The 12,604-nt window shown below is 48.8% G+C and overlaps 1 protein-coding gene and 2 non-coding genes across 3 annotated transcripts; 1 reads left to right on the top strand and 2 right to left on the bottom strand.

The window, feature by feature from the left end:
* Positions 1 to 7,727: 7,727 nt before the first annotated feature.
* Positions 7,728 to 10,929, bottom strand: ppdpfb (pancreatic progenitor cell differentiation and proliferation factor b). Its single transcript, XM_085147419.1, has 5 exons — positions 10,704 to 10,929; positions 9,406 to 9,500; positions 9,245 to 9,322; positions 8,254 to 8,347; positions 7,728 to 8,172 (listed from the first exon to the last, which is right to left on the bottom strand). The coding sequence occupies exons 2-5, from the start codon at positions 9,458 to 9,460 to the stop codon at positions 8,058 to 8,060; spliced, it is 342 nt and encodes a 113-aa protein (XP_085003545.1). The 5' UTR covers positions 9,461 to 9,500; positions 10,704 to 10,929; the 3' UTR covers positions 7,728 to 8,057.
* A 717-nt stretch (positions 10,930 to 11,646) lies between these two features.
* trnas-aga (transfer RNA serine (anticodon AGA)) lies at positions 11,647 to 11,728 on the bottom strand. Its single transcript has one exon. It is a non-coding gene; the product is annotated as a tRNA-Ser (tRNA).
* Positions 11,729 to 11,887: 159 nt separating this feature from the next.
* Positions 11,888 to 11,959, top strand: trnae-cuc (transfer RNA glutamic acid (anticodon CUC)). Its single transcript has one exon. It is a non-coding gene; the product is annotated as a tRNA-Glu (tRNA).
* The last annotated feature ends 645 nt before the right edge of the window (positions 11,960 to 12,604 follow it).

Below are 12,604 nucleotides of genomic sequence, written 5' to 3'. Positions count from 1 at the left end.
ATATATAAGTTTGCATATTATAGAATACTGCATGATGACCTTTTATTACTGTTGTTGGAATCAAGACTTGCTTTATAAGTTCTTTCTCACATAGCTGAGCAAGCTGTTATCATTTCACTCCTGCCAGGGAGAGGAGAGCTGGAAGCCCTTATCTGCAAGAAGAGGGGCAACGTCCTTCAGAATAACACACACACACACACACACACACACACACACACACACACACACCTGAACCACTTTTATCTTCACTCCCTACACACTAACATTCCTCTGTTAATGAATAGACGTATTCACTGTTGTATTACTTTTGTATATAAATAAAGGCAGGTGCAGGAACAGAGCGCACATCACAGGGCCCCCACTCTGGTGTGAGCGCTCTGTGATCGCCCTTGCAAGTAAAAGCTGCAGCGTCTGTGTGTTTCTACCTTTAGATTCTTAGCTGAAGAAGTGTCTTTAGAATAAATCTCTTGACAGTCTGTATGACTGGAGGCTCTCTACCTCACAGCGTCTCGCGCTGACTGTTGTGATTTGACGAATGTTCGAATGATTTTAATGGTGAACAGACCTCGTCACACTTTATTCAGTCAGACCTGAAACTGCGACAGAAGCCACCATCGAACCGTTCATCCATACAGCCAGACCAGAGGAGTCGCCTCCATCCTCCACCACCATGCCAGAGCTCACGGTCCCGGATTTATCCATGTGATGTGAGGAGCCTCGGTATAAGCAAGCTAAGTGAAGGTAAGACTTCCCTCAGTCTGTGATAAAGCTCACTTTCCAAAATAACACCGTGTTCATCCTGTGAGTCAGCGTCACGGTCCAGCGTCGTGTTACTGAGACAGAGCAGACAGCATACAAAACAAAGACACTGTTATTGCAAAGATTACGCAAGACGAGGAAACTGACGTTAAGAGAGAGGAGAAGGTCACATTTAGCTTTTCTTTCCTGGAAACTTGGCCTGAGTGGGTCTGAGAGCAGCTCTGCAGACTGGAACCAGCCCACTGCACTTTAAACCAGATAAAAATATGAACTCTCCGTATTTAAAAGCCTATAGATAAACTCTCACGTTTGAAGCGTGTCTTTGGTGACACGATAAACTGTTCACGCAGCGAGCGAGCACGCTGAGCTTTGAAGGAGAAAATCTGCAGCTCAAAGGTTGGAGGACGGTCGTCATTGAACCTTTGGCGGGAGATCTCTGGGCTCACGCAGCCCCTCCCCTCTGTTTCACCCCTTCAGCTCATTTTGTTTTCATCAGCTGAGCCAAACATAAAAACCATGTGACCACCTGTCAGAGGATAATAATCCTCCCATGCAAAATAATCAGGCCCATCTTATCTTAATGACCTTGTGGTACCATATCACCCTATTAGAGCACTTCGCTCTCGCTCTGCAGGCCTACTTGTTGTTCCTAGAGTATTTAAAAGTAGAATGGGAGGCAGAGCCTTCAGTTTTCCTCTTCTGTGGAACCAGCTTCCAGTTTGGATTCAGGAGACAGACACTATCTCTACTTTCAAGATTCAAACTTTCCTTTTTGCTTTAAATGGTGAAAGCAGCTCGTCTTTAGTTTCATTACTAACAGAAACATTAATAATTCAGCCTCCTGTTTTTTTAACCCACACACCGTTTGTTCCTCCCCCACACCGCTGTGTGTGGTATTAATCAGGAAGTCATGAATCATCAGCAGATCAGAAAACGAGGCGGTCATTATGCTGCTGTGCAGTTTCCAGTTCTGCGTATGAAGCTGTTCGGCTTCCTGTGACACGGACAGGTCACCTGTGCTCGCCCGACCCCGTCAGCATACTGTTGATGTGAAGTCTGAGGGCTGTGTTTACGAGGCACGCGACCTCTGAGGGCGCAGGATTTACGGCTCACCGCTGTAATCTGCATCCTGAGGCCTTATTGCTTGGGCCTCTCTGACGGGGCAGATCTCGCCGCCGTGTCGTCGGTCAGAATTAACGGAGGCGTTTCCTGATTCAGCAGGAAGTCCTGTTAACAACAGCTGGTGTTCATGTGGATCACCTGCAGTCAGCTGGTGGAGCCCCAAGAGGGAAAACATGAGAATCGCTGCGGCCTCGAGGAGGATGAAGAACGCGTCCACGCTCAGAAGCCACGGAGCAGAAAGCTCATTAAAATAATCCAGGAGATTACGCTGAGCCGGCGGAGCCTTAATGCCCTCAGACTGGAGCCAGCACTCACACCATGCTCTGCTCCTGCTGGTCTGCATGTTACAGACCAGAGTTCCCAGTAATGAGATCCGTGTGTGCAGTGCTCCCTGCAAGCCTCCAAACACTCAGCTTCATTATGTAAAGCTTCACTGACAGAATACTCGAGTAAAATACTCAAGTATTGACCTTCTCGTGCTTCTATCAGGTAGGACCAAGAGCTCAGGAGGAAGAGCATGCTCAGTGTCCTCCTGTCACCACCTCAGCCTCTCACACACACACACACGGACACACACGGACACACACACACACGGACACACACACACACACGGACACACACTCACATGTAGGTCAGCACAGAGCTGACTCGCTGCATCTGTCAGATATAAACTGCTGCTGACCTCCGTCCACCATCATCAGAGGCTCTGCTTCCTTTTTTCCCTCCGTTTTCCTGCCACCTTATCTACCTTTCCCATGGATCCTCACTTCCTTTCCTTACCACTGTTCTTTGCTTCCTTGTTTCCTTCTGTCACCTTTCCTCTTCCCCTGCCTCAGTTTTCATTTACAGCTTCAGTGTTTTCTGTTGTTCTCTCCCTGCTGTGATCCACAGTGTGTAAACATCACACACACACACACACACACACACACACACACACACACACACACACACACACACTTTCCTCTACGTGCTGAGGGGCAGCCCGTCTTCAGATACTTGTGTCATAAATACTGAAAGTGAAAAAGGACTCAGTCAAAAGTAAAAGCTGCTCTTGAAGGACGGCTGTGCTCTACTAACATGATAATAAAATACTGTCAGTGCGCGTCCGGGATAAAGGAGACACCTGGAAGAATCCACGGTTAGGAACGTTACATGACCTTTGACCTTGTTTCAGTCTGGATGACCATGTTTGTTCCTGTTTGTGTCATCGGACAGATATTGCCAAACTCAGCTGCACTGGGTCACGTCCTGAACTGGAAACGATTACTGCCACGTTTGGTTGTTTCTGCTGTGCAAACCTTCCCTGAGCTGCTGCACGTTGTTCAAAGTGCTGTTTCTGTGACTCCAATCTTCACGCAGCTGCACGGCTTCTGCTTTGTTTCAGTGCAGTCTAAGAGGCTTTACTCAGAGGGTTCAGCCCCCACATGTCCCTGAGGTCCTGTGACCCGGGCCTGCTGACGGGCCCGACTACGCTGAAAACAAAAGGAGGCAGAGCCTTCTGCTCTGGAGGGTGACCCTCCACACCGAAACAACGAGAACAGCCACAGTGGGTTCAACAGGAGGGGGGACGCTAAGATCAGCGTGGGGAAAGAATCACAGCAGACGTTTCACAGCGATCACAGCTGATTTCCTGCACTCACACGTCTTACACGTCTTTAGACTGGACGCATGCAGCTGGTATAAAGATCAGGGATGGTATCGTTTAGGTTTTATCCGATACCAGCACCAAACCAGTACTTTTGAAACGGTGCTTAAAGAATGGAGAACACACACTTCGTCAACAACACTTGAATAACACAAGTTTGTGCACCTTAGTTTGTTTTGCAGGACATTTATCAAAAGGCGTCATACACAGATGCAACATGTGATTCTACGTCACATGTAAGCTTTGCGTTTGCTTCTGATCTGCATCTCTGAGCTCTCAGTCAGATACAGCAGCCGGACCTGTAGCTGCACACGCACAGTTTGTGTGTTTGCTGATGTTGGTCGAGCTGAATCGCTGAGCTCTGCAGAGTAAACACAGCTGAATGTAAAGTAACAGCTGATTTTAAAATCTACAAACTTCAGAGATTTGTGTACAAATGTCAGCGTGTGCCGTAGCCACACAGCGTCACAGCTGCAGGTTGGAAGTTTGATCGTATGTGAGCTCACTGTAAAAGACCCGGGGCGGGCCAAACCGGAGCGGGCCAAACCGGGGCGGGCCAAACCGGAGCGGGCCAAACCGGGGCGGGCCAAACCGGAGCGGCCAAACCGGGGCGGGCCAAACCGGGGCGGGCCAAACCGGAGCGGGCCAAACCGGAGCCGGCGGGTTTAAAAATAAGCGTCCAGTCCAGAGTCCTCCAACAGCAAATATTTTCTGTAACTAAAAAAAGGAACTTATCTAAAACAGGTCGACTTTCCACAAACACGCCAGCCGCCGGTCTACGACTCTGACCTCAGCTTATCAGGAAAACACACCTGCCAAAGTAATCACATTACACTGAATGACCTCCAAAGGTTTCCAGGCAGATGTATTTCAACAAGGTCGAAGCACCGAGTACACACGAAGACCAGGAACACAAACACGGCAAAGACGTCCCCCTCTGAGCTCCTACGCCCAGGTCAAAGGTCACACTGACTCAGGCATCAGCGTTTCCTGAGGGGGGGGGGGGTCCACCTATAGCAGCAATAGCTGCTCGCCACTAACAGCCTTTTAAGCTGGCTCAAAGTGTGAGGCTGAGCTCGGATGCTCCGCCCTCCTCCTCAAGCCGCCGACATCACGCTGATGCCACCTTTGACCCCAGAGGTCTTTGCAAACCAAACATTTACAAAGGTCGAACATCAACGCTGAACTTATCTGATCATCAGAAAAACTGAAGTTATGAATTTTTCCAGCTGACTCGGTAACCGAGGCCCGCAGAGAGCTTCCTGTTTCTCTCCCACGTATGTATGATGTCACTTTCAGGCTCGCAGTTGCTGCTGAACGGAAACACCAATCAGAGAGTTTGGTTGGATACTGGTTTCATGCGCCTCTGACTGGTCTTTGGTTTGCTGTAAGTCGAGTTTTCTCACAGTCCTGCCTCCAGTTTACATGGCGTCGGCCTCTGCGGGGCGGATTTATCCTGTAAGCCTGTGCTGGATATTAAATTCACACACACACACACAGACACACACACACACACACACCATAAACTGTATTTTTAACTTGTGAGTCATTGTGATGGTAAATCTCTGATGTGGCACAAAGGCGTGTTGCCGTGTTGGCGTGTTGGCGTGCATGCGTCCTGGTCGTGCTCAGAATAACTGCAAACAAACATCTTCTGGAAAGTGAGCACCGTGTTCTGAATCTTTGACCTTTGAACTCCTGCATGTAAAACAAACATTTGTCTTCATTCAGTTTTCTGCACCAGTTCATCCTGTTATACAACGACAAACCAGCAGCAATGACGGCTCTTCTGATTGGCTGCCTCTCTCGAGCTGCAGGTGTGATGAAGTGTTCAGAGCCAGCTGAGCTCACTTTGTGTTTAACGTGAGACAGGAAATGAGCAAAGCAGAAGAAGAGCAGGTGTGCATCAACATTCACTCAGTCATGTGTCACCGGTTCTGTAACGTATTCCGTTACTCAACGAGAGTAACGTATTCTGAATACTTTGGATTACTTAATATATTATCATGCTGTTTACAACTACATGAATGTACTATTGCTGTGATTTATTACTGTTACTGAAGGTCCGCGGCTCCGAACCATAGTAAAAGGACCTCTGGCTAATACGGTGGGTTCTGTGTCGGCTCGTAGCTGAAAACTAGCTTTACTTTGTTGTCTGGGTCAACTTTGCTAGCAGAGACAGAGAGAGGCGTTGAAAGGCTGCTCCAACAGAACTTATTGTTTCAGAGGAAAACACGAACACGGTGTACAGTCGAGTCTTAATAGCTTACTTACAGCTGGGCTCGTCAGGCTCTCTTCTTGGCTGCAGTGGTTATTATTATATTTACATGCTTCCAGCTCCCGTTTCTGCTCGATGACAGCTCGTACTTTTCCTTTTTCCCCCTCCCTCGCTCACAGACACATAACGGGTATGGCAGTCCATTCTCCCTGCAGCACGGACTACACTGCCCATGATGCTACATTCTTTAGAGCTATACCTGTAGCATTCTGCCTGTTAGCTTAGCACAACAACAACAGGCGCTCTCTCACCCAGGAAACACGCAGAGAGAGAGCGTCACCCTGTAACCATGGCAACCGTAACGCCGCCTGGAACAACAGAACGTAGCTGTCAAACAAAACCCAAACAGTCCTGACCCGCCACAATATGAAACAGGGAAGTACCGCCGTGTAATCCATTTATTTCAACAAAGTAACTGTATTCTAAATACCACCTTTTTAAACGGTAACTGTAACGGAATACAGTTACTCATATTTTGTATTTTAAATACGTAACGGCGGTACATGTATTCTGTTACTCCCCAACACTGGTTGTGCGTCCACATTGAAACGGTCGAAAATGTTTACGTTCCAGTCCTGCGCATGCGTGAAACGAGTCTCGACCTGCCTCATGCTGTCTGCCGCTTATTTACTTTCCGGCTCTTTGAAACGTGGCGGCAAAACGTGGAGGAAAAGCAGCGAGTTTTTTAAACAGACTAACAATGAGGTGGAGTTGTTGCTGCGACAACACAAAAGTATAAAGTTGCAAAAGCGAGTGAGAATTAAAGGATTTGAAGAAAAGCTCTCAGGAGCATCTACAGACTGATATCAATCTTTAATAGGGCTGTCAAACCTAACAGCTGCTGTATAATGCCCTCCGCTATCTTTGTTTAATTGGTCACATGACTGCATCACATGACTAAAATGCCCAGTTTGATAATAAAATGAGTGAGTGGTGCAGTCAGTGATTCCTCTCACCTGGGTAGAAAGACGGAGCCACGGCCCGGGCAGCGGTGGAGGAGAACAGCCGGTGACCTGGAAAAAGTGCAGCACGGAAACAAATGAGGCGCAGACCTCCTCGGTGCGGCGGAGCAGAACATGTTTGTCTTTCCTGTGTTTCATAGAGACGCGCAGAGATGAGCAGCGCTCACACAAACCTTTCACTGCCGGCCAGAAAAGCCTGCGTCAGGGTTTCTGCAGCACCGCCGTCACCAGCAGATTTCTCCACGGACCGCAGACTGTAAATAAAAGATGGAGGCTATCGCCGTGACAGCCAGCACTTAATCTGATCTGAAAACACCGAGGATGGCTCCGTCCAGCAGGCCTCCTCATTACAAACCCGAGTCTGTGCCCGCTCTGGCCTTAGTCCAACCCATCACTCGTACGTCATGTGACGCGCTGCGTTTCTGCTGCCTTCACACTCACACAGCCCAGGTGAAGGATGACAGCTGCTCCACAGACTCACTTCACCTGTCGTAGGAGCTTCAGAGACCTCACCTTGTCAGGTAAATCTGAGGCGTGACCAGCTGTTCATGCTAGTTGACACGGGGTATTCATGGGGGTCAGTGAGACCCCTCTAAAACGCCCGAAAATACGTGTTTGGAATCTGTTAGTTAGAACCTGCTAAAGTAATCTGAGTATTTCCTAATCTGCTTGCAGCTGGAGTGTTTTGGATATTAGTGTTGATCAGAGCTTCAGTGTTTCCACGTGTGGCGTTTATTTGTTAATCTGACAGATTAGAGGCTCCTGATGATGTCACAGTAATAACGTAGTGCTGCGGGCTTCAGGTGACGCGTCATCGATCCTGAAGCAGTTTCTATGAGATCAGGGTTTGAGTTTGTCGCCCCGAGCAGGAGGAGGTGTTTGCTCCGTCCTGTACGGAGGCCAATGAAGCGTGGCCTCCTCACGCTGAGGTCACCTGGAGGCTGAACAAACACACAGAGCGTCGGGATGCACTCGACTTTATTTCGTTTGCAGTGAGAAAGGTTAAGAAACGCCTGTGGCAGCGCCACCTTCAGGCTGAATACAAACACACATTACAAATGTTAAAAACAAACAGAGCTTATCGGCTGCTTTTATTTTTTTACTTCATTTTTGGTCATTAATTTAAAAAGTGAGGTTACAGGAACAGAACACGCAGCCACACTACGACACGTACAAAAGGAAAAAGGAAACTAAGGCTGTAAACGGGACTTCCTCCCGTCACCTAGCGTTGGCCGATGGTTCGATTCCCCCCAATCAGGTGTGGTGGCGAAGACCGAGAGAGACCGCGGGATCATGAGGAGACGGGGCTTCCCGCGTCGCTGCTCTCGCTCGCCTGCCGCTGCATCACCATGTCCCGGGCGACACAGGTGATCTGACCGTTAGTCACCACACCAGAGACCCCCGCCCTGCCAGGAAGAGAGCGGCGTTAGCCGAGTCAGACCATCGCTGCTAATAACGTTTATTTATGTGCGCGTATGCGTCCATACTTGTGCTGCGCCTCCTCAGTCAGTGGGGTCATCCCCGGCTGCTTCCCGAAGAAGAAGCTGGACCACCAGTGGCCGGAGTCCTGCTTGGGCAGTCCTGCAGACAGAGTTCAACATTCAGACACGACAGCAGCGTTTAACCGTGAAAGGACCGCTGCGTTTCCCGCCGTCACAGCGGCGGCGTTAACCTCGGTCACAAGAACAAGTCAAACTTTCTGATTCCTGAACACAAACGTGAAAACTGATGAAATCAAATTGAGACTTTTCCAGCCAGACGAAAGCAGCCTGATGAGCTGATGGATCACATGATCACTGACTCCGCCCACACAAGTTTAAACGTTCAAAAAACGCTGAAAGCGTTTCAAACTGGTCAGTTATTTTATAACAAAGACGTTTCTATGGCAACAGGAAATGACTGCATCAGACCTGCATAAAGTCTCGGTGAGTCCGAGCACCGACCTGGTTTCTGAGACAAACACACAGCTCTGTTTACACCCTCCCAGCTCTGTTCTTGAAAGTAGGTGAAAGGGGAAACTGGGTGTGTTCAGTTCACTCTGAGCGTGTGTGTGTCTGAGTGTGTGTGTGTGTGTGTGTCTGAGTGTGTCTGTGTGTGTGTCTGAGCGTGCTCCCTGGCGACATGCCGTGTGCTGTGGTGATGAAGAGCAGCGCTCTCACAGGAGCTGTAATTCAACAAACCGGATCAGACCGGTCTCTCAGCCCCACCGTCTCCCAAACTGAGGCTGAGGGGGGAAGAACTGAGCATGCTCAGAGACAAACATCTGGATCTGCTTCAGCTCCCGTGGGCGTCGCTTCAGGACACAAAGTTCCTGCCAGAAGAGCCGCCGCTTACCTCACTCAGTGTGCGAGCGAGTGGAGCCCCGCCTGCTGCATTTTAAACCGCATGATGTCGGCACAAGAAACGCGACAGAATGCTCCCACGCCACCAGACTCCCACCGATGCATCCGGCCCCGCCCTGTCCCACTGTGCACTGACCTGGATGGTGAGGGATGACCTCGCCGCTGTACTCCGAACTGCCACACGAGCTGCTGCTGGACGTAGAGCCGATGCGCCCTGCGGGACACAAACCTCGGGTTAGTCTCCACCTCACACCTCGCCGACTGTAACCTGCCAACTCTTCTTCGTGCGATACTCACTTCGGTAGTAATCCGTGGTCGCCACGAGAGACCCTCCTGCTGGGATAGCTGCCATTGTTGGGCCGTTGGTCGCTGTACACTGTGCTGATGGAACCCTGCAGCGACAAAACAAACAGGAAGTAATCACACCAATGACCTGCAGTCACCATTTCAGTCATTAAAGCAGTGACAGAGTCACATGACCATGTCCTGACAGTTTGTTCACACGTGCTCCTCTGTTTTCTTTCTCTAACCAATCAGATCGTCCTGTGGGCAGGACTTCACCCATCCATTAAAAACACACACCAGTGATGGAGAAGCACTGATGATAATGAACACACTGCTGCTGTTGAGATTAAACAAAGCCAATAACAGATTACTACTGTAATTCAGAGGATTACACGAGAAAATAAAGATTACTGTGTAATCTGTATGCAGGATCTGACCAATCACTGTCTCTACGGAAACAAACGGGTATATAAACACAAACGCCATCAGTCAGCCTCCCTGTATCAGTGTCTGTGAAGCATCACTTCCTGTGTCCATGGATATTATTAGTCCAATAATCACCATCACAGCAGGCTGCTCTGCTGTGTGAGTGACACCCTAACCTGTCCCACCGTAAACATGGCCAGCTAGGAACCAAACATCCCCTCCCACAAAGGGCTTAAACATGATTCCTGCCTGTGCTTACACGGGACACATGAGCGTGCAGCTCATTGATCATCTGTTCATCAATAAAGCCTGACGTCAACGAGCAGCTGCAGAGTTTAGACATCAAGAGCATCACAGGATCTTTAGTTTTTATTCTACACGGGTGTAAACCTGCCACAGCAGCCGAAACATTAGACACAGCCTAAGAGTGCGAGGGGACCCTGCAGACAAGATAACATGAAAGCATCACGGTCACTGCAGCCTCGCGTGCTGCACGTACACACATCCACGGCAATGACGTCATCCCAGTCGGGCTTGTTTACAACTAACGGTCACTGCAGCAGACCGACATCTTGACGTGAATCCGCCCCATCAGGGTCACCCTGCAAACGGCCCGGTGGGAGAAAAGACCCCGGAGGAGGGGGGCACACGGAGGATGTCCGGAGGACATTTTGTTTCCGATTAATCCGCCGTTAACGGCCCGACAGCACCCCGCTGCTGCCACGGTAACACCGTGAGAGACGTAACGGTTAGCATAACGGGGACAGAAAGGCTTCGGGACGAGATGGGGACGTGAAACCATCGAAAATGTCCACTTTATGCCGGAAACGGCCGTCACCGCTAACCACCATTTTCTAACCGCTCGTCGCGGCCGGTAGCCTCACCTTGTGCGGACCCAGACGTGCTTGATGTTCGGGAGCACTCACTTCGATCAGTCGGCGAGGCTGGGGGAGTGAACGCTAGGCAACGGGGCCCATTTGAAAAGAAGTTTTGGGTAAATGTGACCCTCCAAGGCCCGAGCGAGTTCCGACGATGCTGTGGTGTGCGGGGAAACGGGCAGCTGCCGTCTTTATACTGCACATGACGTACCCCAGTGGGAGGAGGGACGAACAAAAGCTCCGCCCTCACCGCTTCCCCCTTTCCCAAAAAAAACCCTTCGTTGAAGTCGCTGAATCAGCGGGTTTCCATGGAAACATCACTGAAACAAAATTTCAACATTTGCATCACAAAATACCGGCGCGTGTACATCCCTGTAAGCATCAGTACAAGCTCACTTTACATGCGTTCATTTCATTTCCGTTGAGGCTGTAACGTTAACACGGCGCTCGTTTTCCTGCACTTCTCTTTGTTCTCTGCGCTACCAGCAGCCGCCAGCGCCCTCTGCCGGTAATAATAATAATACATTTTATTTATAGGCGCCTTTCAGACCCTCAAGGTCACCTTACAGTAGCACGTAAACAATACCATTAAAACATAAAAAAAAGAACTCCCAGTAAAAACTACATACAAATAAAAACACAGTAAACTACATTATGACTAAAACCTGTTTAATGGGGGTGACTCGGTAACTGACTCGGAGGTAGATGACGCTGATGCAGTTTAGAGTTTTTTTGCTCAGTTTTTATATTTGCTTTTATACTTTTATGACTAAATTTTATCTACCATGTTTGCTATATATACATTTTTACTGTAGTACTTGAGGTCAGTTCTGCTGATTTTAAATGCAGGTGTCTCTCATCTGAGAGCCTCGACAGTGGCACAGCTTTATCTCACCTGTCTGTGGTCAGGTTCGCAGGAGAACAGGGACGAGTGTTTGTGCAAAAGGTTCGTTGTCGGCAGGATTCGAACCTGCGCGGGGAGACCCCAATGGATTTCTAGTCCATCGCCTTAACCACTCGGCCACGACAACCTACCTACAGGGACCGCCGCCTACACCTGTCACTCTACAGGTGTGGTTCTCATGTGACCCGTTGTGATACAGGACGGGGAAAAGTGACCACTTCAATACTACGAACATGATTGTTTTACGTTGCCATATAAGCCTGATTGTGACCATTCGCGGTAACTCTCCCTGGTGTTCTAGTGGTTAGGATTCGGCGCTCTCACCGCCGCGGCCCGGGTTCGATTCCCGGTCAGGGAACATCTTTTTCTGAAAACCGAAGCGTGCATACACACAACTCTGTAAACAACCAAAAGTTGATTCTGTTCATCTGGACGTAGCGTTTTGTGGGAGAAACGTTTCGTCACTCATCCAGGTGACTTCTTCAGTCTCAGCTTTCAATCTTATAAACATACATTTGCATAATGACTGAAACCAGCCCACTGAAGGAACAATGGGCTGGGAGGTCAGTTCCTTAATGATAATTTTGCTAATTCTCATGACCATTGATCAGCAACCACTGACCAAAACCCACTGATCAAACATTTACTTTCCTGGATGATTGAGAATGCATCAAGACGAAAATCTGTAAACATATTTAACCTTCGGTGATCTCAGCCTCCGTCACCTATGCTGTTTGCATACAGAATAGAATATGCATGCAGCTTATTTTTTAAAAGTTGACGTTTTCTCATATTGAAACCCAAAAACCGTCAGACTGACTGAGGGCCCAGGTGTCATAGCTGACTCTAAACTCAGAAAATTTAGCAACCCAGGAGATGGTCATGGCTTTATTTCTCTGACTTTGCAGCCTTCATCTGAATTTAAATCAATTAAATTCAGCAATACTTTTCCATGAATTCAGAAAAAGGAGAGCCTCAAATCCAGAATCAAACTTTAATTAAT

Source organism: Neolamprologus multifasciatus, chromosome 20 (genome assembly GCF_963576455.1).
Source record: "Neolamprologus multifasciatus chromosome 20, fNeoMul1.2, whole genome shotgun sequence".
NCBI classification, from domain to species: Eukaryota; Metazoa; Chordata; class Actinopteri; order Cichliformes; family Cichlidae; genus Neolamprologus; species Neolamprologus multifasciatus.
The sequence above is the reverse complement of the archived record's forward strand: the minus strand, read 5'-3'. Positions and strand labels throughout refer to the sequence as shown.

Excerpts from the sequence above, each read along its gene's own strand:
- ppdpfb (XM_085147419.1), bottom strand. The coding sequence starts at position 9,460 with ATGGCAGCTATCCCAGCAGGAGGGTCTCTCGTGGCGACCACGGATTAC. Across the intron at positions 8,348-9,244 it reads GGTCATCCCTCACCATCCAG|GACTGCCCAAGCAGGACTCC; the intron begins GTCAGTGCACAG and ends CTCTGTCTGCAG. Across the intron at positions 8,173-8,253 it reads ACTGAGGAGGCGCAGCACAA|GGCGGGGGTCTCTGGTGTGG; the intron begins GTATGGACGCAT and ends TCTTCCTGGCAG.